The sequence below is a fragment of the Manis pentadactyla genome, chromosome 2, assembly GCF_030020395.1.
Source record: "Manis pentadactyla isolate mManPen7 chromosome 2, mManPen7.hap1, whole genome shotgun sequence".
Lineage (NCBI taxonomy): Eukaryota > Metazoa > Chordata > Mammalia > Pholidota > Manidae > Manis > Manis pentadactyla.
The window spans coordinates 17,977,209-18,001,823 of NC_080020.1; the positions used below are offsets into that span (position 1 = coordinate 17,977,209).

The 24,615-nt window shown below is 35.3% G+C and overlaps 1 protein-coding gene across 1 annotated transcript in view; it reads right to left on the bottom strand.

Annotated features, from left to right (window-relative positions):
* Positions 1-24,615, bottom strand: part of RNF17 (ring finger protein 17) — a 111,556-nt gene that overhangs the window by 47,011 nt on the left and 39,930 nt on the right. The window contains exons 16-22 of the mRNA XM_057490477.1: positions 19,127-19,280; positions 16,893-17,008; positions 15,850-15,970; positions 13,811-13,931; positions 10,315-10,542; positions 9,499-9,649; positions 9,226-9,344 (exon numbers count right to left, since the gene is read on the bottom strand). Of these exons, the coding sequence (XP_057346460.1) occupies positions 9,226-9,344; positions 9,499-9,649; positions 10,315-10,542; positions 13,811-13,931; positions 15,850-15,970; positions 16,893-17,008; positions 19,127-19,280 (1,010 nt within the window). The remainder of the gene's footprint in view (positions 1-9,225; positions 9,345-9,498; positions 9,650-10,314; positions 10,543-13,810; positions 13,932-15,849; positions 15,971-16,892; positions 17,009-19,126; positions 19,281-24,615) is intronic.

The following is a 24,615-nucleotide window of genomic DNA, read 5'->3' on the forward strand; positions in this document are numbered from 1 at the left end:
GTCAGTCCAAAAAGACGATATAACCATTGTAAATATATATGCACGCAATACAGAAGCACCAACAAATGTGAAACAAATACTAACAGAATTAAAGGAGGAAATAGAATGCAACGCATTCATTTTGGGAGACTTCAACACACCACTCACTCCAAAGGACAGATCAACCCAACAGCAAATAAGGACACAGAGGCACTGAACAACACACTAGAACAGATGGACCTAATAGACATCTACAGAACTCTACACCCAAAAGCAGCAGGATACACATTCTTCTCATGTACACATGGAACATTTTCCAGAATAGACCACATACTAGGCCACAAAATGAGCCTCACTAAATTCAAAAAGATCGAAATTTTACTAACCAACTTCTCAGACCACAAAGGTATAAAATTAGAAATAAATTGTACAAGGAAAACAAAAAGGCTCACAAACACATGGTCGGTCAACAACATGCTCCCAAATAATCAAAGGAACAATGACCAGATTAAAACAGAGACCAAGCAATATATGGAGACAAATGACAACAACACAAAGCCCCAACTTCTGTGGGACGCAGCAAAAGCAGTTCTAAGAGGAAAGTATATAGTAATCCAGGCCTTATTAAAGAAATAAGAACAATCCCAAATGAAGTCTAAAGTCACAATTATTGAAGCTGGAAAAAGAAGAAAAAAAGAGGTCCAAAGTCAGCAGGAGGAGGGACATAATAAAGATCAGAGAAGAAATAAATAAAATTGAGAAGAATAAAACAATAGAAAAAATCAATGAAACCAAGAGTTGGTTCTTTGAGAAAATAAACAAAATAGATAAGCCCCTAGCCAGACTGATTAAGAGAAAAAGAGAATCTACACACAGCAACAGAATCAGAAATGAGAAAGGAAAAATCACGACAGATCCCACAGAAATACAAAGAATCATTAGAGAATACTATGAGAATCTATATGCTAACAAGCTGGAAAACCTAGACGAAATGGACAACTTTCTAGAAAAATACAACCTTCCAAGACTGACCAAGGAAGAAACAGAAAATCTAAACAGACCAATTACCAGCCACGAAACTGAACTGGTAATCAAAAAACTACGCAAGAGCAAAAGCCCCAGGCCAGATGGATTTGCTGTGGAATTTTATCAGACATACAGAGAAGATATACTAATCATTCTCCTTAAAGTTTTCCAGAAAATAGAAGAGGAGGGAATACTCCCAAACTCATTCTATGAAGTCAGAATCACTCTAATACCAAAACCAGGCAAAGACCTCACAAAAAAAGAAAATTACAGACTAATATCCCTGATGAACATAGATGCAAAAATACTCAACAAAATATTAGCAAACAGAATTCAAAAATACATCAAGAGGATCATACACCATGACCAAGTGGGATTCATCTCAGGGATGCAAGGATGGTACAACATTCAAAAATCCATCAACATCATTCACCACATCAACAAAAAGAAGGACAAAAATCACATGATCATCTCCATAGATGCTGAAAAAGCATTAGACAAAATTCAACATCCATTCATGATAAAAACTCCAAGAAAATGGGTATAGAGGGCAAGTACTTCAACATAATAAAGGCCATATATGACAAACCCACAGCAAATATCATACTTAACAGCAAGGAGCTGAAAGCTTTTCCTCTAAGATCAGGAACAAGACAGGAATGCCCCCTCTCCCAATGTTATTAAACATAGTACTGGAGGTCCTAGCCACAGCAATCAGAAAACTAAGAAATACAAGGAATCCAGATTGGTAAAGAAGAAGTCAAACTGTCACTATTTGCAGATGACATGATATTGTACATAAAAAACCCTAAAGACTCCACTCCAAAACTACTAGAACTAATATCAGAATTCAGCAAAGTTGCAGGATACAAAATTAATACACAGAAATCTGTTGCTTTCCTATACACTAACGATGAACTAGCAGAAAGAGAAATCAGGAAAACAATTACATTCAAAATTGCATCAAAAAGAATAAAATAACTAGGAATAAACCTAACCAAGGAGGTGAAAGACCTATACACTGAAAACTACAAGACACTCTTAAGAGAAATTAAAGAGGACACTAACAAATGGAAACTCATCCTATGCTCTTGGCTAGGAAGAATTAAAATCGTCAAAATGGCCATCCTGCCCAAAGCAATCTACAGATTCAATGCAATCCCTATCAAATTGCCAACAGCATTCTTCAACGAACTGGAACAAATAGTTCTAAAATTCATATGGAACCACCAAATGGCCAAAGCAATCCTGAGAAGAATAAAGTTGGGGGGGATCTCGCTTCCCAACTTCAAGCTCTACTACAAAGCCACAGTAATCAAGACAATTTGGTACTGGCACAAGAACAGAGCCACAGACCAGTGGAACAGAATAGAGACTCCAGACATTAACCCAAACATATATGGTCAATTAATATATGATACAGGAGCCATGGACATACAATGGGGAAATGACAGTCTCTTCAACAGATGGTGCTGGCAAAAATGGACATATACATGTAAGAGAATGAAACTGGATCATTGTCTAACCCCATACACAAAAGTAAATTCGAAATGGATCAAAGACCTGAATGTAAGTCATGAAACCATAAAACTCTTAGGAAAAAACATAGGCAAAAATCTCTTGGATATAAACATGAGCGACCTCTTCATGAACATATCTCCCCAGGCAAGGGAAACAAAAGCAAAAATGAACAAGTGGGACTGTATCAAGCTGAAAAGCTTCTGTACAGCAAAGGACACCCTCAATAGAACAAAAAGGCATCCTACAGTATGGGAGAATATATTCATAAATGACAGATCCGATAATGGGTTGACATCCAAAATATATAAAGAGCTCATGCACCTCAACAAACAAAAAGCAAACAATCCAATTTTAAAATGGGCAGAGGAGCTGAACAGACACTTTTTCAAAGAAGAAATTCAGATGGCCAACAGACACATGAAAAGATGCTCCACATTGCTAGTCATCAGAGAAATGCAAATTAAAATCACAACGAGATATCACCTCACACCAGTAAGGATGGCCACCATCCAAAAGACAAACAACAACAAATGTTGGCGGGGTTGTGGAGAAAGGGGAACCCTCTGACACTGCTGGTGGGAATGTAAACTAGTTCAACCATTGTGGAAAGCAGTATGGAGGTTCCTCAAAAAACTCAAAAGAGAAATACCATTTGACCCAGGAATTCTACTCCTAGGAATTTACCCTAAGAATACAGCATCCCAGTTTGAAAAAGATATATGCACCCCTATGTTAATCACAGCACTATTTACAATAGCCAAGAAATGGAAGCAACCTAAATGTCCATCAGTAGATGAATAGATAAAGAAGATGTGGTACATATACACAATGGAATATTATTCAGCCATAAGACGAAAACAAACCCTACCATTTGCAACAACATGGATGGAGCTAGAGGGTATTATGCTCAGTGAAATAAGCCAGGTGGAGAAAGACAAGTATCAAATGCTTTCACTCATCTGTGGAGTATAAGAACAAAGAAAAAAACCGAAGGAACAAAGCAGCAGAATCACAGAACCCAAGAATGGACTAACAGTTACCAAAGGGAAAAGGGCTGGGAAGGGTGGTTGGGAAGGGAGGGATAAGGGGGGAAAAAGGGGGGGCATTACTATTAGCAGACATAATGTAAGGGGGAGGCATGGGGAGGGCTGTACAACACAGAGAAATAGTGATTCTATAGCATCTTACTACGCTGATGGACAGTGACTGTAATGGGGTATGTGGGGGGGACTTGGTGATACAGGGAGTCTAGTAAACATAATGTTCCTCATGTAATTGTAGATTGATGATATAAAAAAAAGTTAAAAATGAAAGACAGAGAATCCTAAAAGCAGCTCAAGAAAAACAACTAGTTACATTTAAGAGAACCCCCCATGAGATAATCAGCTGAGGTTAAAAATCATATAATCTCAAAAGGTACAGAAAAAGCACCTGAGAAAATTCAACATCTATTATGAAAAAAAACTCAACAAAAATGGGTATACAGGGAACACACCTCAACATAATAAGCCCATATATTAGACTCACAACTAACAAACATCAAACAAAATGGTGAAAAGCTAAAGTTCTTCCTCTAAGATCAGGAACAAGACTAGGATGTCCACCCTTACCACTTTTATTCAATGTAGTATGGAAGTCCTAGCCATTGCAATCAGGCACAAAAATAAATAAAAGGATGAAAATTGGAAAGAAAGAAGAAGTAACTGTCATTATTTGTAGAGGATACAATACTGTATATAGAAAACCCTAAGGCCTCCACCAGAAAACCATCAGAACTAATAAATGAATTCAATAAAGTTGCAGGAAACAAAATCAATATACAGAAATCTGTTGCATTTGTATACATTAGTAATGGACTACCAAGAAGAGAAATTAAGGAAATAATCCATTACAACTGCAACAAAAACATTATACCTAGGAATAAATTTAAACAAGGAGGTGAAAGACCTGCACTGTGAGGACTTTTAAGACATTGATGATAGATATTGAAGACATCACAAATAAATGGAAAGATATATCATGCTCATGGACTGGAAGAATATTGTTAAAATGTCCATACTATCCAAAGCAATCCCCAAATTCAATGCAATCCTTATCAAAATACCTATGGTGTTTTTTACAGAACTAAAACAAATAATCCTTAAATTTGGCTGGAACCAGTAAAAAAACCCAAATACCTAATGTGACCTTGGAAAAGAAGAACAAAGCTGGAGGTATCATGTGTCCAGATTTCAAACTATACTACAAAGCCATAGTAATCAATACAGTACTGGCACAAAAATAGACACAGAACAATGGAACAGAATAGCCCAGAAATAAACCTACGTTTACATGGTCAAAAAGATAATTTATGACAAAAAAGCTATATTCAAGAATATACAATGAGGGAAGACAGTCTCTTAAAAAAATGGTGTTGCAAAAACTGGAGATCTACATGCAAAAGAATAAAACTGGACCACTTTTTTACACCATACACACAAATTAACTCAAATAGAATAAAGACTTAAATGTAAGACCCAAAATCACAAAAATTCCTGGAAAAAAACACAGGCAGTGAGCTGTTTAACACTGGTCTTAAGAGATCTTTTTTGGCTCTGTCTCCTGAGGAAAAGACAACAAAAGCAAAAATAAATAAAGGGGACTACATCAAACTAAAAAGCTTTTGCACAGCAAAGGAAACCATCAATGAAATGAAAAGGCAACCTACTGAATGGTGGGATATACTTGCAAGTGATAAACCTGATAAGGGGTTAAAGTCTAAAACATATAAAGGACTCATAGAACTCAATATCAAAACCCAAACAATCCAATTAAAAAATGGGCAGTGGACCCGAACAGACATTTTTTCAAAGAAGGCATGCAGATGGCCAACAGGCACATGATAAGATGCTCTGCTACACATCACTAATCATTGGGGAAATGAAAATCAAAGCAACAATGAGATATCAACCCGTGCCTGTTAGACGGCTATTATCAAAAAGACAAAAAATAACTAGTGCTGGTGAGGATGTAGAGGAACAGGAACCCTCAATACACTGCTGATGGGATTGCAGATTGGTCCAGCCACTATGGGAAGTAATATGGAGGTTCCTCAAAAAATTAAGAATAGAACCACCAAAAGAGCAATTCCACTTCTAGATACTTATCCAAAGAACACAAAAATACTAACTGAAAAAGACCAATGCACCCATGTGTTCATTGCAGCCTTATTTACAACAGTCAAGTAATGGAAGCAACCTAAGTGTCCACTGACAGATGAATGGATAAAGATTTGTTACATATATACAATGGAATATTATTCAGCCAAAAAAAAAAGAATTAAGTCTTGACATTTGCTGCAATATTAAAGGACCTAGAAGATCTTATGCTAAATAAGTCAGAGAAAGACAAATACCATTATGATTTCATTTATATGTGGAATCTATAAAACAAAACAAATAGAAACATACTCAGCTACAGAGAACTGGTGCCTGCCAGTGGAAAGAGGGTTGGGAGGAATGGAAGAAATAGTGAAGGGGATTAAGAGGTACAATCTTCCAGTTACAAAATCAATGACATGGGGATGCAATGCTACAGTATAAGGATGATAGTCAATAATACTGTAATAACTTTGTATGGTGGCAGATGGTAATAGACTTATTGTGGTAATGATTTCATAATGTATATAAATATTGAATCGCTATGTTGTACACATGAAATGAATGTATATTGTATGTCAATTATTCAATAAAAAGTATTTTTAAACATAACCACAGTAACATATCACATCTAAAAATCTTAGTTTCTTAATATCAACCATTCAAGTGGTATTTTTTCCTGATGTTTGAATCAGTTTGATTCTTTCCTTTGCAATTTTCTCCTGAAAAAGTAACCGAGTCATTTGTTCTCTGTTTTCTATGGCTTAGATTTGGTGATTGCATTCCCATGGTGTTTAGGATGATCCTCCATCTCTTGTATTTCCTTTAAATTCATAGTGAAGTCTAGACTTTTGATTAGACTTAGGTTTGCATTTTTCTTTTTTCAGCAGCAGTATTCATAGATGGTGCTGTGTACTTCCATAAGGAGGCACATGGTGTCTGATTTTCTTTCTGTGACATTAGCAGCCACCGACAATCATTGCCTAGATCCCTTATATTATAGGGTTACAAAACAGTGTTATTCTAGTATCATTCTTCCTTTGTTGGTTGGAACACTTATAAAAAACAACACCCCCTTATCAATTGTTTGATTACCCTGAAATATTATACAGGAAAAGCAAGATAAATGCTCATCTCCCTTATTCATCAGTTTTCAAAATGAAGTAGTTCCCTAGAATCCTCAAAAAATTGACTAATAAAGGGCTTTTAAAAATAACTTTATGAACTTAGTGATTTAAACATGTTGAATGCTTACTACATTATAATTATCATCCTACTAATGCTCAAGCTGTCTCATATTTGGTTAGTGGAAATTTATTCTGGTTTGCTTATTGATTCATTTTTGTCATAATCCCAATAATTTTTTTATAGAATTCTTGCTTTTTTGCTAGGACAAGATATCTTAGGCTCCTATTGTAAATTTCCTGCCCCAAACCTGGAATCAGATGTTTTCCCATTGAGCACTAATTTTTCTTTTAGTGGGAAATGGTATTTGGAGACAATAATTTGTACACCAGCGTAGCTCTTTGCTACTAGATCCTCCATGTTACAAGCCTAAAAAAACATGTATTTTTCTTATAATTAAAATACCACATGAGTTTCTGATAATTCTAATTCAAAATTACAAATACAAGGTAAATTAACCTAAGTCTTACATCTTTGTCATCTATCAACCACACCCTTTCTTAATACGTATGTTAGTCACTACTTTCACTTATCCTACAATACACAAATAGTAGGTTCAGTTAACATTACAACCAACTTTGGGATTAATGAAAATAGCTGATGATTTGTTCGGGCAGGGGCAGTGATTTTTTGTCCTCAGGATATATTCCAGGAAAGATGTACAATTGATTTACTGTGTTTTAAATTGACTTGACAAAATTCCTATATAGGAATTAGATAATCTCTTAGTGTTGGCATTCCTGAATTGTTTTCCAAGATAAGCAGTGTGTCCTTTGAATATATGTATATAGTTTTAAATTGTCTTTTATTTTGGGAACACTTTCTTGAACAGCAGTTTTCAGTATTTTTTTTTTTGTTCTATTTCTTTTGGTTTTCTTCTTTGAGACTCCTATTACACATATGCTGGGTCTTTTTTGTCTGTTTTAGATATCTTTTGTTTTGAATCTTTGGTGTTTTGTTCTTTTTTGAATTTTAAGTTTGTACTTTCTATCTTGTATTTATCTTAAAGCATTATCTATTACGTATTTGCTTTTGAGTTTTTTTCTACTTTATATTTCTGGTATGATTTTATTTCTAGTTCTTTCCGAGGGAGCTCATCTCTGTTTTAAACTCTTCTTTTGAATGTAATCAGTCTTATTTTTGAGTTTTTCTAATTCTGTTTTATGTTGTTCATTAGTGTCTATCATTTTCTAAAATGTTTAGTTCATTTTGAAATATTAGATTACAGTTTCATTTTGTTTTGTGAGCATGTGTTTTTGGTGGATTTGAATTGCTTCTAGTGATATTACTTTTGTCCCCAGTCTTTTTTCTCATTGTAATTTGTATGGAATTTAAATGAAAATTTTTTTTTTTTGCTCACATCTTAAGTAAAATTGCCTGTGCTCTTACAGAGAGAGGAGTGGATCACAATTGCTTTTCTAGCTTTATAGCTCTAGAACTCTTTCCTTTGTTGTTTTCCCAAAGTGATAGAAAATATGGCATCATACTCTGATATGCTGTTCCTCTCCCCTATGTTTATCCACATATTTTCTTTCCTTTGCCCCACTGTTAGACTTGCTCAATTAGGCTCTGTTCCCAGTAGTTTCTCCTCAATGTGAGGTCATGGAAGAGAGCATCAGTTTACTTTCAAGAGGTTTTATGGCTAAGAAGGCTCCAGTACCATGAAACTTTGGTACCCTACAGAGCTTTTGCATTCAACTATGAATAGCATGTTGCTTTTACTCCCTTTTCAGTTTTGGTTGTTCTCAGATTGACCTGCATGCTCCAGTGAAATCCTGTTGCTAACTGCTGTTCTCAGAGCTAGAATCCCAATTAGCCTTCTTTCCACATCCGCCCACACAAATGTTGATACCACAGGGTCCATTTAGGGCATGGTGCGCAACACTTGCTTGTAATTGTGGATTCATCAGGGGAAACTCTGTTGCCTACTTTCAATGTAGATGTTGACTATTCAGTATTTTGTTTTGCTCTCCAAGTTGCTCACGGTAGGAACTTAGTAGACTCAAAAACTACGCCATGCCATTTCCCAGAATCCTCTCCAGTTCACTTTTTGATAACTTACACATTTTTGGCTTTCCATGAAATTCTAAACTTATGAAATATATTTTATTTCTATCTGCCTTTGTTCCTCAGTTTTTTTATATTTAACAGTTTGAATTCTCTCTACATACCTGTGATGCTCACCAATATCTATTCCTTAATACCACTATAATTCCTGGCTCCGTGTTATTCCTTCTTCTTAAAGCCTTAAACTTAACTAGATTTAATGAAGTTTCAGAATATGTTAGCAAAATTAAAACTGACAAGAACAAATCCAAGAAGAAAAACATTTAAAATCCTATTCAATAATGAGAAAATTTACTCAGTTAAAAACTACCTTATATCAACAAGAGAGCATTCCAAAGATAATCTTCTCATCATCTTTAGGTTTTCTTGAAGTTCTCTTAAACAGTTAATATTCACTACTAGTTCAACACCCACGTCATACAGCAAGACCTATGAAAACAGAAACTTTGAGTCTGTGGAAAGACAACACTTCAAAACATGTTTTTGCAAACTGAAGACCGTAATAAAAACTGGATTAAATAACACCAGGATAAAAATATAAATGCATTCACTTTCACAATTATATTTTAAATTCTGCATTTACCTCTACCAATGTGTCTGTAACTGTTCTGATGATCTGGCCTCTTCGCCACTGATTTTTATCTGGGATCTTAACAGCACAGTGCATACCATTTTCCCATTTAACAGGTTCCCATTCTGAGTTTTCATAAGCAGCTACCATCTTTTTTTCTAAACTATGTAAAGAAAAATATTTTATTTTCTAAATCTTTTATTTTATATAATTCTCTAGCCACATGTTTTCTACTGTCCCTAACTCATACTCCAGCCACACTGGATACCTTGCTCTTCCTTGAACACCCAAGCATATTTCCACTGTCGGGTCTTTGAACCAGCTCTTCCCTCTACTGAGATGATATTCCCCCAGACACCCTCATGACTTAACTCTCTCCTCCTTCAGGATCCAGTTCAAATGACACTGTCTCTGTGAGGGTTTCCTTGATCATCCTAAAATTCCTTTCCTCCCCAACTGTCTTATTTTTCTGTATTTATCACAATCGGCTACTAAATATTTTATTTGTTCATTGTTTCTCCCTTTACAACAATTTAACCTTCATGACAGCAAAGACTTATAAATGTTTTTACCACTGTATTCCCAATGCTAGGATACTGCTATCAAATAATAGGTACTTGGTAAGTACTTGTAAAATGAATAAATTCTAACGCAGTAAAAATAACCAGTAAAGATACCTGTACTTTTAATTCATTTGTTAGGGACTCTTTAGCTGAAATAATTCTGCTTTTAAAATTCTACATTTATCACTTTCAGATCTTCGAAAAAAACATATGCATATATAAAAAAAAACCCAGATGCAATACTTGTTTTCCTTAAATGTTATACCTATTAAGTAAATTTTCTGTTAATAACCACTGAACAAATATCTTCTCAGGAGATACTACATTACAGATATGCACAGGCACTTCCTTATTATAAAGTGATTGGAGATTCTCATTATGTAGAGATTTTACAGACACAGGATTTAAGTGGTTTACTTCATTTGCAATAATTTCTTCTGGAGAAGGATCCCACACTTCAGTGTGCTTTTGGGAATTATCTTTGAGGGTATATCTGAAAAATAACAAAACCAAGAAAGAGTAGCTTGCAAACGATTTGTATTCATTTGCTTAGATCTATGAATGAACAAGTCTGAGGTATGATTTACTGCATCCCAGTTTTCATATTAATAGCAAAGTTAATCTTTTCTTTAAAAAATATATTTCACATCCATTCATGATAAAAGCTCTCAACAAAATGGGTTTAGAGGGCAAGTACCTCAACATAATAAAGGCCATATATGATAAACCCACAGCCAACATAATACTGAACAGTGAGAGGCTGAAAGCTTTTCCTCTAAGATCGGGAACTAGACAGGGATGCCCACTCTCCCCACTGTTATTCAACATAGTACTGGAGGTCCTAGCCACGGCAATCAGACAAAACTAAGAAATACAAGGAATCCAGATTGGTAAAGAAGAAGTCAAACTGTCACTATTTGCAGATGACATGATATTGTACATAAAAAACCCTAAAGACTCCACTCCAAAACAACTAGAACTAATATCTGAATTCAGCAAAGTTGCAGGATACAAAATTAATATACAGAAATCTGTTGCTTTCCTACACACTAATGATGAACTAGCAGAAAGAGAAATCAGGAAAACAATTCCATTCACACTTACATCAAAAAGAATAAAATACCTAACCAGGAATAAACCTAACCAAGGAAGTGAAAGACCTATACCCTGAATACTACAAGACACTCTTAAGAGAAATTAAAGAGGACACTAACAAATGGAAACTCATCCCATGCTCTTGGCTAGGAAGAATTAATATCGTCAAAATGGCCATCCTGCCCAAAGCAATCTACAGATTCAATGCAATCCCTATCAAATTGCCAACAGCATTCTTCAACGAACTGGAACAAATAGTTCTAAATTTCATATAGAACCACTAAAGACCCCAAATGGCCAAAGCAATCCTGAGAAGAATAAAGTGGGGGGGATCTCACTTCCCAACTTCAAGCTCTACTACAAAGCCACAGTAATCAAGACAATTTGGTACTGGCACAAGAACAGAGCCACAGACCAGTGGAACAGAATAGAGACTCCAGACATTAACCCAAACATATAAGGTCAATTAATATATGATAAAGGAGCCATGGACATACAATGGGGAAAGACAGCCTCTTCAACAACTGCTGTTGGCAAAACTGGTCAGCTACATGTAAGAGAATGAAACTGGATCATTGTCTAACCCCATACACAAAAGTAAATTCAAAATGAATCAAAGACCTGAATGTAAGTCATGAAACCATAAAACTCTTAGAAAAAAACATAGGCAAAAATCTCTTGGACATAAACATGAGCGACCTCTTCATGAACATATCTCCCCAGGCAAGGGAAACAAAAGCAAAAATGAAAAGTAGGACTGTATCAGCTGAAAAGCTTCTGTACAGCAAAGGACACCCTCAATAGAACAAAAAGGCATCCTACAGTATGGGAGAATATATTCATAAATGACAGATCTGATAATGGGTTGACATCCAAAATATATAAAGAGCTCACGCACCTCAACAAACAAAAAGCAAACAATCCAATTAAAAAATGGGCAGAGGAGCTGAACAGACACTTCTTCAAAGAAGAAATTCAGATGGCCAACAGATACGTGAAAAGATGTTCCACATCGCTGGTCATCAGAGAAATGCAAATTAAAATCACAATGAGATATCACCTCACACCAGTAAGGATGGCCACCATCCAAAAACAAACAACAACAAATGTTGGCGAGGTTGTAGAGAAAGGGGAACCCTCCTACACGGCTGGTGGGAATGTAAACTAGTTCAACCATTGTGGAAAGCAGTATGGAGGTTCCTCAAAAAACTCAAAATAGAAATACCATTTGACCTGGGAATTTCACTCCTAGGAATTTACCTTAAGAATGCAGTTTCTCTGTCTCAAAAAGACATAAGCACCCCTATGTTTATTGCAGCACTATTTACAATACCCAAAAAATGGAAGCAACCTAAGTGTCCATCAGTAGATGAATGAATAAAGAAGATATGGTACATATACACAATGGAATATTATTCAGCCATAAGAAGAAAACAAATCCTACCATTTGCAACAATATGGATGGAGCTGGAAGGTATTATGCTCTGCGAAATAAGCCAGGTGGAGAAAGACAAGTACCAAATGATTTCACTCATATGTGGAGTATTAGAACAAAGAAAAACTGAAGGAAAAAAACAGCAGCAGAATCACAGAACCCAAGAATGGACTAACGGTTACCAAAGGGAAAGGGACTGGGGAGGATGGGTGAGAAGGGAGGGATTAAAAAAAAAAAGTGCACAAGGAAGGAGCTTTTTGGGGTGATGCAAACAGTCCATATTCTGTCTGTGATGATGGTTGTATGACTAAATATGTTTATCAATACATAACTGTGTACCTAGAAAGGGTATATATTTATTATATATGTTATATCTCAATAATCCTAACTTTAAAAACAAGAACACTCAGTCCAACACATTATGTTCTTACTGAGGGCCCATAGCAGGCCCTCTCCCTCCCGCTTCTAGCTCCTCCAGTGTTAGGGTTGGGAGAGGAACAAAACCACCTGCCCAGTCAGGACTGCAGGCTTCTGCTAGCTATCACTGCTTCCCTGGCTTACCCTGACAGGCACCATGTGTAGGTGTTAATGAATATGGCTTTTTTGAAGGTGACATGTAAAGATTTCTTCTGAAGACTTCTTGGGGCCACCTCACTGTACAGACCCCACTGTGGAAGGACTTCTCTGTCCTGGCTCCCAGTCTTCCTACCTCTCCTCACCACCACTCTCCTCTTCTGTTTCAAGGATTGACTCAACCACTGTCCTGTCCTGGTATTAGCACAATGATTCAAAGCCTGGTTCTCTTTCAAAGAATCCACTTGAATCCAGGAATAATCCACATTTCTCTAATGGGAATGTGGGCTACTCTACCACTGTGCTATCCTGCCATTTCTCTTCCTAATTCTGTTCTCAGATGGGCACAAGCCCAAGCAGATGTTCCAACTAGATATAAGATGCCAGTCACCTCTTCTTAGAAGCAACTTCAATCTCTTGGAGCCATACTTTTGGTTTCAGGGGCCCTTAGTGATGGAGAGAAAAACTACTCTACTCACCACTTAGACTAATGACTCCATTTATTTTTCCCTCTATTTGTCCTGACCCAAGAACAGGGGAAAACTCCCAAGTCTATAGCCTAAGCAGATACCCAACTTAGGGGAATGATATACCAGTTTCCCCTTTTGTGAACAGTGTTACATATAAATGAAAAATAAAAGTTCACAGGTCTACTTACCCTGATTCATAAGATGCTAGGCTCTCTTTGACAAGCTGGTCATTAATACTAGTAGGAGTTATTCCAGGAGTACCAAGAGAATCAAAGAGTTCAACAAAGAGCACATTATCTTCCAGAATTTCTGTAAAACCATTAAGATTAGTTTAAATAAAGAAAGAAATTATGTCGCAAAACATACTAAATGAGGCAATTTTTAAAAAATGGACTTATTTTATTTTGCATACATGTGTTTTCTTGCTGAAAAATATCAAAGTCTCTCTTTGGGGTAAAAGTAGCATTTTGCACATGCAAAAGAACTGCTGATGTTATCTGCAGCATATGCACATTAATAAAACTATTATTTTAAAGTTATTGTATGCTCTTCTATAATGAACCAATAGCAGGTAAAGCTTTGAGATTCAGAAAAAATAAATTGACATACATTGTTGTATTTTTAAACGTTTTGGATTCAATCAAGTTCCAGGGGACAAAAGAAATTACTGAAAGTTAATTCATGCCAGTGACTATTTGCAAAGATCTGTAGCTTTTATAAGAATGGCACAAAGTTCAAAACAACAAAAACTCAATCTAGAACCTTGGAGATTGGAAATTTTCCCATCCCTCTGTTTTTAGGACAAACCACATAACTTTTAATTTCTTTTAGAAAACAAATTAGTTATTTTTATTAGATCTATTTCTTAAACTTACTGCATCAAGTTTACACCTCATGTGCTTATTTACTTACTTATGGCACATAGCAGACAGCCTGCTCAATATGTGTCTGAATAAATGAGAGGAATTTCTTTGGGAAACATATTTCAATGTACTGAAATAAGTTTATATCTACACCTTCTATACTACTAGCTAAAAACTAGTGGTTGGTAGGTACTAGTTAGAATGATGATTCCAAGTAAAAGATAAACCATTACCAGCAGAACATCCTATACTGTCTACTTATAAGAATCTATTTTAGAAAGCTTCTTGTGAGAGCTTAACAGTAATTTCTACTTTTCATTGGACCAGATATATTATCTAGAAATAAAATGCTAAGCAATGTTGATCCTCAATAAACTTTGATGTCCTTATCTTCTGCCTCTTGTGTTCCCTTTAGTTCTTTTATTTCAGATGTCTAATATATAACGTTCTTTATTCCAACAGGGCCAACTTTCCCCATGTTCTATAACTTCACCATCTTCCCTGCTCTGCTCCTCATTAAAATGTAAATATCCCTTGCTTTATAAGGTAATAATGCCTATGAATGGGAGGATCCCTTTCTCATCTATGGCAGTTCATTTTATTGTAAATGTCTTAAACTCTCAGTATCATCATTGTGCAGGTTAATGGCAAAAGATATTTTAGATTGAGCAGGGACTTTTGGCACTCCTTAAATCAAACTGTCTAGGCTAATAACTATGGTACAACTAGTGTTTGGATGTTGTAAGTAATAAATAATAAAGTGAGACAGAAAAAGGGGGAGTCAAGAAAGAAACCCAGAGTCACGTCTTGATGGATCGCTCATGGGAGGGGGAGATTCAAGGGGAAGCTAAATATCAAAAGGAAAGTTGGGAAGCAGAATTACCTAGGGTACAGTCAGCTCAAAATCAGTGAAGGTTATTCAAGGACTAAGAGGCCTTTAATTTGCTGTTCATATCAGAGAAGGAAGAAATAAAAATTCTATAGAATAAGGATATAATTTCTATAATCACATTCCTTTTCAACAGAACTGTTCTTCAGGAAAATTTCTTGTATTAACAAAGTGAATAAATTATCACAGATAAGCCATAATTTCTAGGTATGTAACCCTGAGCAGTTGATCTCTAAGCCTCAGTTTCCCCATTTATACTCATTTAATGTTAAGTATGATAAAAGCGAAAAAATAGACATAGCAAAAACTACCCCTGAAGTCCCAAAAATCAGTCCTAAGTAAACATGGTCTTATGTATCCTGCACTAGTACTCATTAAGACCAAAATGACACATTGAATTTATTGATCTGACAAATGACACACAATGTTATTCTTATTTAAAACACAGCAACAAATAAAAATGGAAATAGCTTACTAATGACTGAACATTTCATAAATTTATCTTGAGTCTTTTCTTCAAATTTTTCTTTAGCTTTTTTGGACCACTGCACTGTCCTTATACATGGTTCGATATAGGCCAGCTTACATTTAATTGCCTGCATCAAACAAAATTGCACCATAAGAAAAAATAAACTTAATTTCTAATTAGAATTAAAATAAAGCTTTATGAGTATACAAAACTAAACTGTTTGAGTTTAAATTTAATACATATTTAGAAAATAATCAAATGTGCAAAGGTATCCATAATAGTACTTTATAAATGCAAATAATTGCAATCAACAGAGCATTTGGCTGAATGAATTATTGCACACTCAAATACTGGAATAACAAGCATCCCCGGAAAGAATTACAGATGCTAACGATTCACCATTAAATGAGAAAAGCATCTAATCCTGTAACTTCTAAGGAGACTCACCTTAGAAGCATATACATAAAAAATATTGAATAATTCTGAGCGTTTAACCTCATTTTGCTCATCTGTATTTTCAAGTTTTTCCAGTAACATTTTACCCATTTTTTAAATGAAAAAGTATTGCTTAATAATAATTTAAATACCATAGGAGTATATGAATTAGAAAATAAGCCCCCTTAGCCTTACTTATCTCTGGAGAGTGGGAGTCCAGGAGGATACATTTTTTACTTATTCTTTCAGATTCTATTTCTCTTGCACATTATATATACTTAAATATAACTGGGATCACAGTAAAAGTCTGTAATGAGCTTTTTTTACATAATATATCATACTCTTACTACACATGTACTTCAAAATAGCATATTTAAAGCTGCAAACTAAATACTTATAAGGACACAAATAAATATATACATATACACACATTCATACAATTAATGATTTACTAAAATATACATATTATTTAATAGTAACTACAGCAATTCTTTTCTATAGTCCATATATCAGAAATTGTTTATAGGTACATTTTTATGGTGCAAATGACTTCTAAAAATACCTTCATATTTGTGCTAATATTCTACCCCTATGGTTCACAATAAGTAAATTACCTTCTCTGGGGGATTCAGAAACTCATCCTTTATTTTACGCATTTCTTTAAGTGTTATTTTTGCAGTGTTGCCAAAGTCCACATATTTAACTTCAACTTCACGATGTCCAGGCAATCCTTCAACAATTATGAAATTAGAAATCACAAACTTGGAAAGCAGAGAATTATCTAGCAAAATTTAGACTGATCTATAGTCAATTCGATTAGAATACTTTTATGATCAACAAAGTTAGTATTTTTTAAAATGTAAAAAAAATGCCTAATACATGAATTTAAAAAAAACCAACCATAACGCATAGTTGTGCAGACTTGGTGAATGAGAAACTAACAATTTAAAGATATCCAAAGGATGACCAAATCAGGATAACAACACAGCTATGGCCTAAAATAATTAGGCTTTGAGTAGAGTGACTGGGTTAGAACTTAACTCGTTACTTAAATGTGACTCTAAACAAACTAATTAATATCTCTAAGATATTACCCTGAGCAAGTTACTTTTTCTCATCAAATAGGCCTCATTATTTCATCTGTAAATAAATTTACCAACAGAATCAAATCTCATTAAGAATTTTTTTTGAGGATTCACCTATTAAAATATTCTGCAAAGTACCAATTACAAAGTATGCATTTAATGTTTATTGTTCGTGAACACAGGTGATTAAACAAGGCAAAAATATAGTAATCAACCTAGAGTCATTCATACAACAGTATCTGCAAAATTTTTAAAACATCTTGTTTTGGGGATATTGTGAGGAATAAGCAGAGACAGGCCTCTATGTCAGCCTAGGCTCTATATTTAACAGAATACCAATGAAACCCCTGCAAGTTTCAAACATATCAAAGTTTGAATAAAGACTATTATCCTGATCATTCTGAAAATACTCAAAGTACATAGTTGAATTTAGCTTATCTCAGCACACCTTTGTACAGTGCTACTAAAGTTGTGCCATCACTTTCAAAGTTTAAGACTAATACAGTATATATAATTTCAAAATGGTAAAATTTTGTATACACATTCTCTGTTCCCTGGCAGAAGTGGAAGCAGGGTACTGAGAGGACACTTCAAATAACTTAGGCCCTAGGGTGGTGGACATCTGCAGCAATTGAGAAGACACGTGTTACTGTAAGTATAAGGTGAGAAGGTGAGGCAATCTGTCACACTTCCACTAGGATCTTCATGCTAGAAGGATGTTCTCAATGGTACCAAAGCCATTAGACTCTTATCAAGTCTCTGAATGGAAACTGTTTTAAACAAAATAAATGGATATGAGATGGAATTTAAAGAGTATTTGTTACCCAAATTATCAGATCACGTAAGAAATTAGAGTCAGGAGACCCAGAAGGCCTCAAAATTTACCTCCCATTCATTCTCTCTCTCTGAGGAAACAATCAGAAGAAGCTGCTCCACAAAAACATGGAATAAACTGAAGAGGTAAACATGGGACCAGAAAGCAAGGAATCCAGTACAGGAAAGCAATGAAGTAATTGCAGAGGGAAATAAATACCCACAATAACGGAAGTGTAATATATCTCAAGGACAAGCAGTTTAAATTGGAACAAAAAACAGAATGTTTTCACCATTAAAAAAAAGAAAAACTAACATTATCTGAAAAGTCTGAACATGTGGAAAATTGTTTTGAACTATTAGGAAAATGTAATCATAAATTAAAAGAAAATAAAGTGAAAATTGATGTAATTATTAACTGAAAGTAAACTAAACAAAGTATACTTAATGGCTTAGCAGTGAAAATATTTATATACAGAATATTCATTTAACTAAAAATTGTGAAACAACTATGGGCTGTAAAGAGTAGACAAAAGAGCTTTAGGAGATCTAAAACTTTTATCTGGCATAAGAATAGATTATATCTAAGACTGACGTATCAATAAAGTACTACATATTATTTAGAAGAAATAACACAGGTAAATACCAAAAGAAACAGCTGAAAGAATTAAAAGTACTTGCCTTTGATGAGTGGAGTGTAAGCTGTCTAGCACTATTTAACTGTTTAGACAAGGCAGACATTAGAAAACAAAAAAATGGTTAGGTTCCAGTCAGGTCAACTGAAATCTAAGGACCCAAAGATCGATCTCCTGACAATAGTACTAGCTTTCTAAAGCTGGATGACAGAGCAACATGATAAGATATAATATCACTTCCATGATTTAATCTGTACCAAGTCAAATGGTTTTAAGCAAAACATTTCCCTACAGAAATAGCATGCAATTTCCTACCAATGACTTTTGCTCGGTACCAAACTCCATCTTCAAATTTAGCTACACAGGCTTGATCTTGAACTGGACAGAGGATTTCCAGATTTTCCCCATCTTCACTATTATAGAATTCCTCAATTGTGTTCAATACAGATAAAAAATCCAGGCTGTCTATCTAAGAAATAAAGGGATTAAAGCACTGTAGTTTCAAATAAAACTTAATTTTAAATGTCACATGCATTACAGGCACTGCTCATGTAATTATGAACTGTTATAACTGTAATTAGACAAAACTCGTTTTATATAATTTACATCTGAAACATTTTATTACAGAAGCAGTATATAAAATTAACCCAGACATAAAAAAATTTTTTTAAATCATTCCCTTCAGAAATCATAAATATATATCCTCCTAGATCTTTTTTTACAAACTTTTCATAGTATGTTACCAAAAGCAAAACTATACCATACAATGTTTGATACCCTGCATTTTCTATCAATTCTTTTCCTATTTCAGTAAATATTCCTACAAGTACTTCCAATGTTTAGATTTCTCTAACTGATCCATACCATTATTGACTATACATTATATCCAGTTATCTCAATAGGTCTTTTATAATCTAGTACCATCCTATTTTTTTAATAACCTTGTCTTGTTGGAGAGAATTGGCTATTTTTCTGCAGAATGCCCTATATCCTGGATTTATGTGGTTATGTCTTCATGCTGTTACTCAGCTTGGCCCTCCATTAAGTGGGGTCTGTCCCCTGAATTTCCCCAAAGTTGAAAGTTGTATCTACAGATTTGATGGATTCAAACCTTTTTGGCCAGAATACATCATAAGTATATTCAGGTTGGTACACGTCAAGAGACATATTACTGACTCACTATGAATGTGCTAAGATTCACCTATGGATTGTAGTGATGATTCTGATTCCTCTATTGTAGTTATGTTTTTCCCCTTAATGGCTACCAATTAATTCATGCAGTGCTACTTTGGCATTATATGAATGTCCAGTTTCCCATCAACCATCCATCTAATGGTTTTAAAGTGAATTGTTAATTCTTTAAATCAATGATTTCAGTAGGGTTTGTGAAATAACTGCATTATTGAATAAGCTAGGCCTTTCTTTTAACTAGATATGAATATTTGGTTACTTTAGTTCCTATAGTACCAAAAAAAAGAGAAATAGTTCCTCAAACAAATCAAAAACACCAACGATTAAATGCTTGATTATTTAAATTACTTTAAAAACTACTTGAAATCTTCTAAACTTGTATTTCTAAGTCGGTATTATTCATATTCTCCCATTAACAGGGTAGCCAAAGTGAACACTGAAAAACTCAACAAAGGAATGACAGCAAAATAGAAGACCAGGAGGCTCTAAGCCCTTGTTCCCTTACAGAAACACTGGGGTTGGGGTGGGGGAGCCACATGAGCCAACTTTGTCAGAGCTCAAGAAAGCAGTTGAAGATCTAAAGTAGAAGGAGGGCCAAGCAAACACCCAATCAAGCTCATGGCATTCAGAGAAATAGCTGTCAAAATATTTCCTGAAGACAAGCTAAAGGATCAGAGACTTCAGTGGTCGCACACAAGGAATAACAGTCTTTGCAAAAGATAGTTTGGAAAAATCTCAAAATATCTACTACAGTCTCCATACTTGAAAAAAATCCAGCAAACCCTGGTGGGTAGGAATCTGACTTTCAGAGTTACCAAATTATAATAGTCAAATGACTAATTTCCAACAAAAAATCAGAAAGCATACAAAAAAAAACAGGAAATGGGGCTCAAAGGAACAAAATAGACAGAAGCAGTCTGTAAGGAAGCCTAGAAAGTAGATTTACTAGACAAAGACTTTGTAACTATTAAATATTTCAAACTGCTAAGTGAAAAAAAGAGGTAGAGAAAACCAGGAAAATAAAGGACCAAAATGAAAATATCAACAGAAAGAAATTATAAAAAGGAATTAAGCAGACATTCTGGGGCTGAAAAGTGCAATTACTGAAGTGAAAGATGCAACAGAGAGTTTCAACAGCAGATGTGAGTAGGCATAAGAAAGAATGAGTGAACTTGAAGATAGGGCAACTGAAATCTTTGAGAAGAAAAAAGAAGGACAGAAATGAGCCTAGAAAGAACCTGAACAGAGACTAAGGTACACCATTAAGTAGACCAATATATGCATTACGGGAGTCCCAGAAAGAAAAGAGAGACAGAAAGGAGCAGAAAGATTATTTGAAGACATGGCCAAAAGCTCCCCAAACTGATGAAAAACATGAATCTGCAAATACAAGAAGCTCAATATTATGGGTTGAATTATATCTACCAAAAAAGATATGTTGGAGTTGTAACTCCCAGTACCTCAGAATGTGATCTTATTTGGAGGAAGGGTCTTTATAGAGTTAATAAAATCAAAATGAAATCACTATGGTAGGACTCAATCCAGTATGACTGATGACCTTATTAAAAACAGAAAAATAGGGTACAGAGATAAACACAAAAGAGAATGCATGTCAAGATGAAGGCAGAGACTGGGGTGATGCTGCAGAAGCCACAGAGCAGCAAAAATTTCCAGCTAAACTACCAGAATCTAGGAGACAGACATGGAACAGTCTCACTCACAGCTCTTAGAAGGATCTACCCTAAGGATACCTTCATCTCTCACTTCTAGACTCCAGAACTCTGGGACAATAGATTTGTTTAAGCCACCTAATTTGTAGAACTTTGTTACTGCAGCCCTAGGAAATGAATACAGATTTTGGTTCTGCATAGTAGGGTGTTGCTGTAACAAATACCTAAAATGTAGGAATGGCTTTGGAACTGGGTAACTTGTAGAGGAGTAAGAGTTATGAGGCGCTTAAATGAAAACATACACACTGCCTTGAAAAGACTATTGGTAGAAATACAGATGTTAAAGGCACTTCTGGGGATATCTCAGACAGAAATGAAGACCATTACTGGAAAGTGGAGGAAAGGTAAACCTTGCTATAAAGTGGTAGAGAACCTGGCTGAATTGTGTTCTGCTGGATGGAACAAGAACTTGGATACTTAGCTGAGGAGATCTCTAAGCAAAGAGGTGAAGGCACAACTCGGTTTTCCTTGCTGCTTATATTAAAATATGAGAGGACAGGGATAAACAGAAGGAGAAATTTTTAAACATAAAGGAACGAGAACTTGAAGACTTAGAAAATTCTCAGGCTTCCCATACTGCATAAACTGAGAATCTATTATGCTCTAGAGAGGACACCTATGGTGTAGCTGGACTGTGTTTTCTCAAAAGATTATGGGCACGTGACATGTGGATCCAATCAATCATCTCAGCAGAAACACTCCCAGCTTGAACGTAAGGGGAGACAGAGATGAGAGGAAACGAAGGAAGGCTGTTGGAATTGTGGAATGCTGTAGGCAGGAAGCAAACTAATAAGGCCATTTGGTCACAAATGTGTGCTATCTTTAAAAAAAAAAAAAGGGAAGAATGAACCTAAAGTCAGTTTTAGAGGTTGATGTGTTCAGACAGGGGCCCAGGGGGCCCAGGCCTGAGAGACAGAGCCATCTCGTCCTCTGTTCCATGAGGTGAGGACTCCTCCTGAGTTCCAAAGGGTGAGGACAAGCCCTTCATTACAACAGGTGACACAGCTGCCAGGGCTGATGGGGCAGGGCCACCACCTCAGTAAGACTGGAGGATAGATCATCCAGTCAATCAGATTTATTCTCAAGTCATTAAGAATCTAACAGAATTTGCCCTGCTAGGTTTTGGGTTTGCTGTTTGGACTCATGGATTCATAAATGGAGAGGAATTTTGTCCCAGCCTGAGTGATACCCAAGTCTTACCTATACCTGATGAGATCTGGGACTTTGAGTTGGTATTTATATGAAAGTTTGGACTTAAAGAATTGATGCTAGAATAATTAAGACTGTTTACAATGTTGGAATGGGGTGAATGTATTTTATATGAGGGAAGAACATGAATTTCTGATAAAGCAGAGGGTGGTCTGTTATAGGTTAAACTGTGTCCTCCTGCAAAAATGTTACATATTTTTGTAACAGAGAATAGAGAGAGAATGCCATATGAAGAAGGAAGAGATTGGGATGAAGCAACAAAAGCCAATGAGTGAAAAACACTGCCAAAATCTAGGGGAGAGACATGGAACAGATCTTCCCTTTCAGCCCTCAGATGAAGCAAACCCTGCCAACACCTTGATTTTAGACTTCTAGACTTCAGAATTGTGAGATATTTCAATAAATTTCCGTTGTTTAAGCTATCCAGTTTGTGGCACCTTACTGCAGCTCTAGAAAGCTAATACATTCAACAAACACCAAGTAGGATAAACCCAAAGAGAGCCACACTGATATGCATTATAATTAAACTTCCAATAGCCTTGGACAAAGAGAATCCTGAAAGCAACGGGAGAAGCAACTTGACATGTGCAAGAGAGAAATAAGATTATTAGCTGATTTCTCATCAGAAACCTTGAAGGCCAGAAGACAACGGGAAGTTATAGTTAAAGTGCTGAATGAGAAACTATCAACTGAGAACTACAGATCCAGAAAACTATCCTTCAAAAATGAGGGAAAAATTCATTCACAGATAAACAAGAGGAGGGAATTCACTACCACTACACCTGCTCTGTAAGAAATGCTTAAAGTGAGTCATTCGGGTGGCAATGAAAGGACGCTAGAGTGTAATCAGAGCCACATGAAGATATACAGATTTGTGGTTTAGGTAAGTACATGGACAAATATGAAAGTGAGTATTATTTTAATTTTGGTTTGTAACTCCACTTTTATTTTCTACAGGATTTAAATTATGCATAAAGTATAAATTTACGTTATTGAGTTCACAATGTAGAGAGATTAATTTGTAACATTAATAATATAAAAGGGGAACAGAGCTGCATATGAGTAGGCTTTCTGTGCAGTTGAAGTTGGTATAAATTCATATTAAATTGTTGTAACTTCAGGGTACATATAATCCCCATGGTAACAAAAAAAAGCTATAAATACATACAGAAGGAAATAAAGGAATCAAAACATGACACCATAATATTTGCACACCTCCCAGTCACTGCATTACTCACAATAGCCAAGAGGTGGAAGCAAACCAAATGACCACTGATGGATGAATGGATTAATAAGATGTGGTATATACGTAATAACGGGTTATATAGCCAGTCTTAAAGAAGAAGGTCTTATCACAACATGGATAACCTTGAGGGCATTAGGCTAAGTGAATCAAGCCAGTCACAAAAAGACAAATTTTTTATGATTCTACTTATATGAAGTATCAAAATAGTCAAATTCATAGAAAAAGAAATAATAGTTTTGTCAGTGCCTGGTGGCAGTGGGAAATGGGGAGTTACAGTTCAAGCAGTAGAATTTCAGTTTTGCGAGATGAAAAACTGAAACTGTTTAGGGATCTGTTGCATAATGTGAGTATAGTTAACACTACTAAACTATACATTTAAAAACAGTTAAGATGGCAAATTTCACTATGTGTGTTTTATGACAATTTTT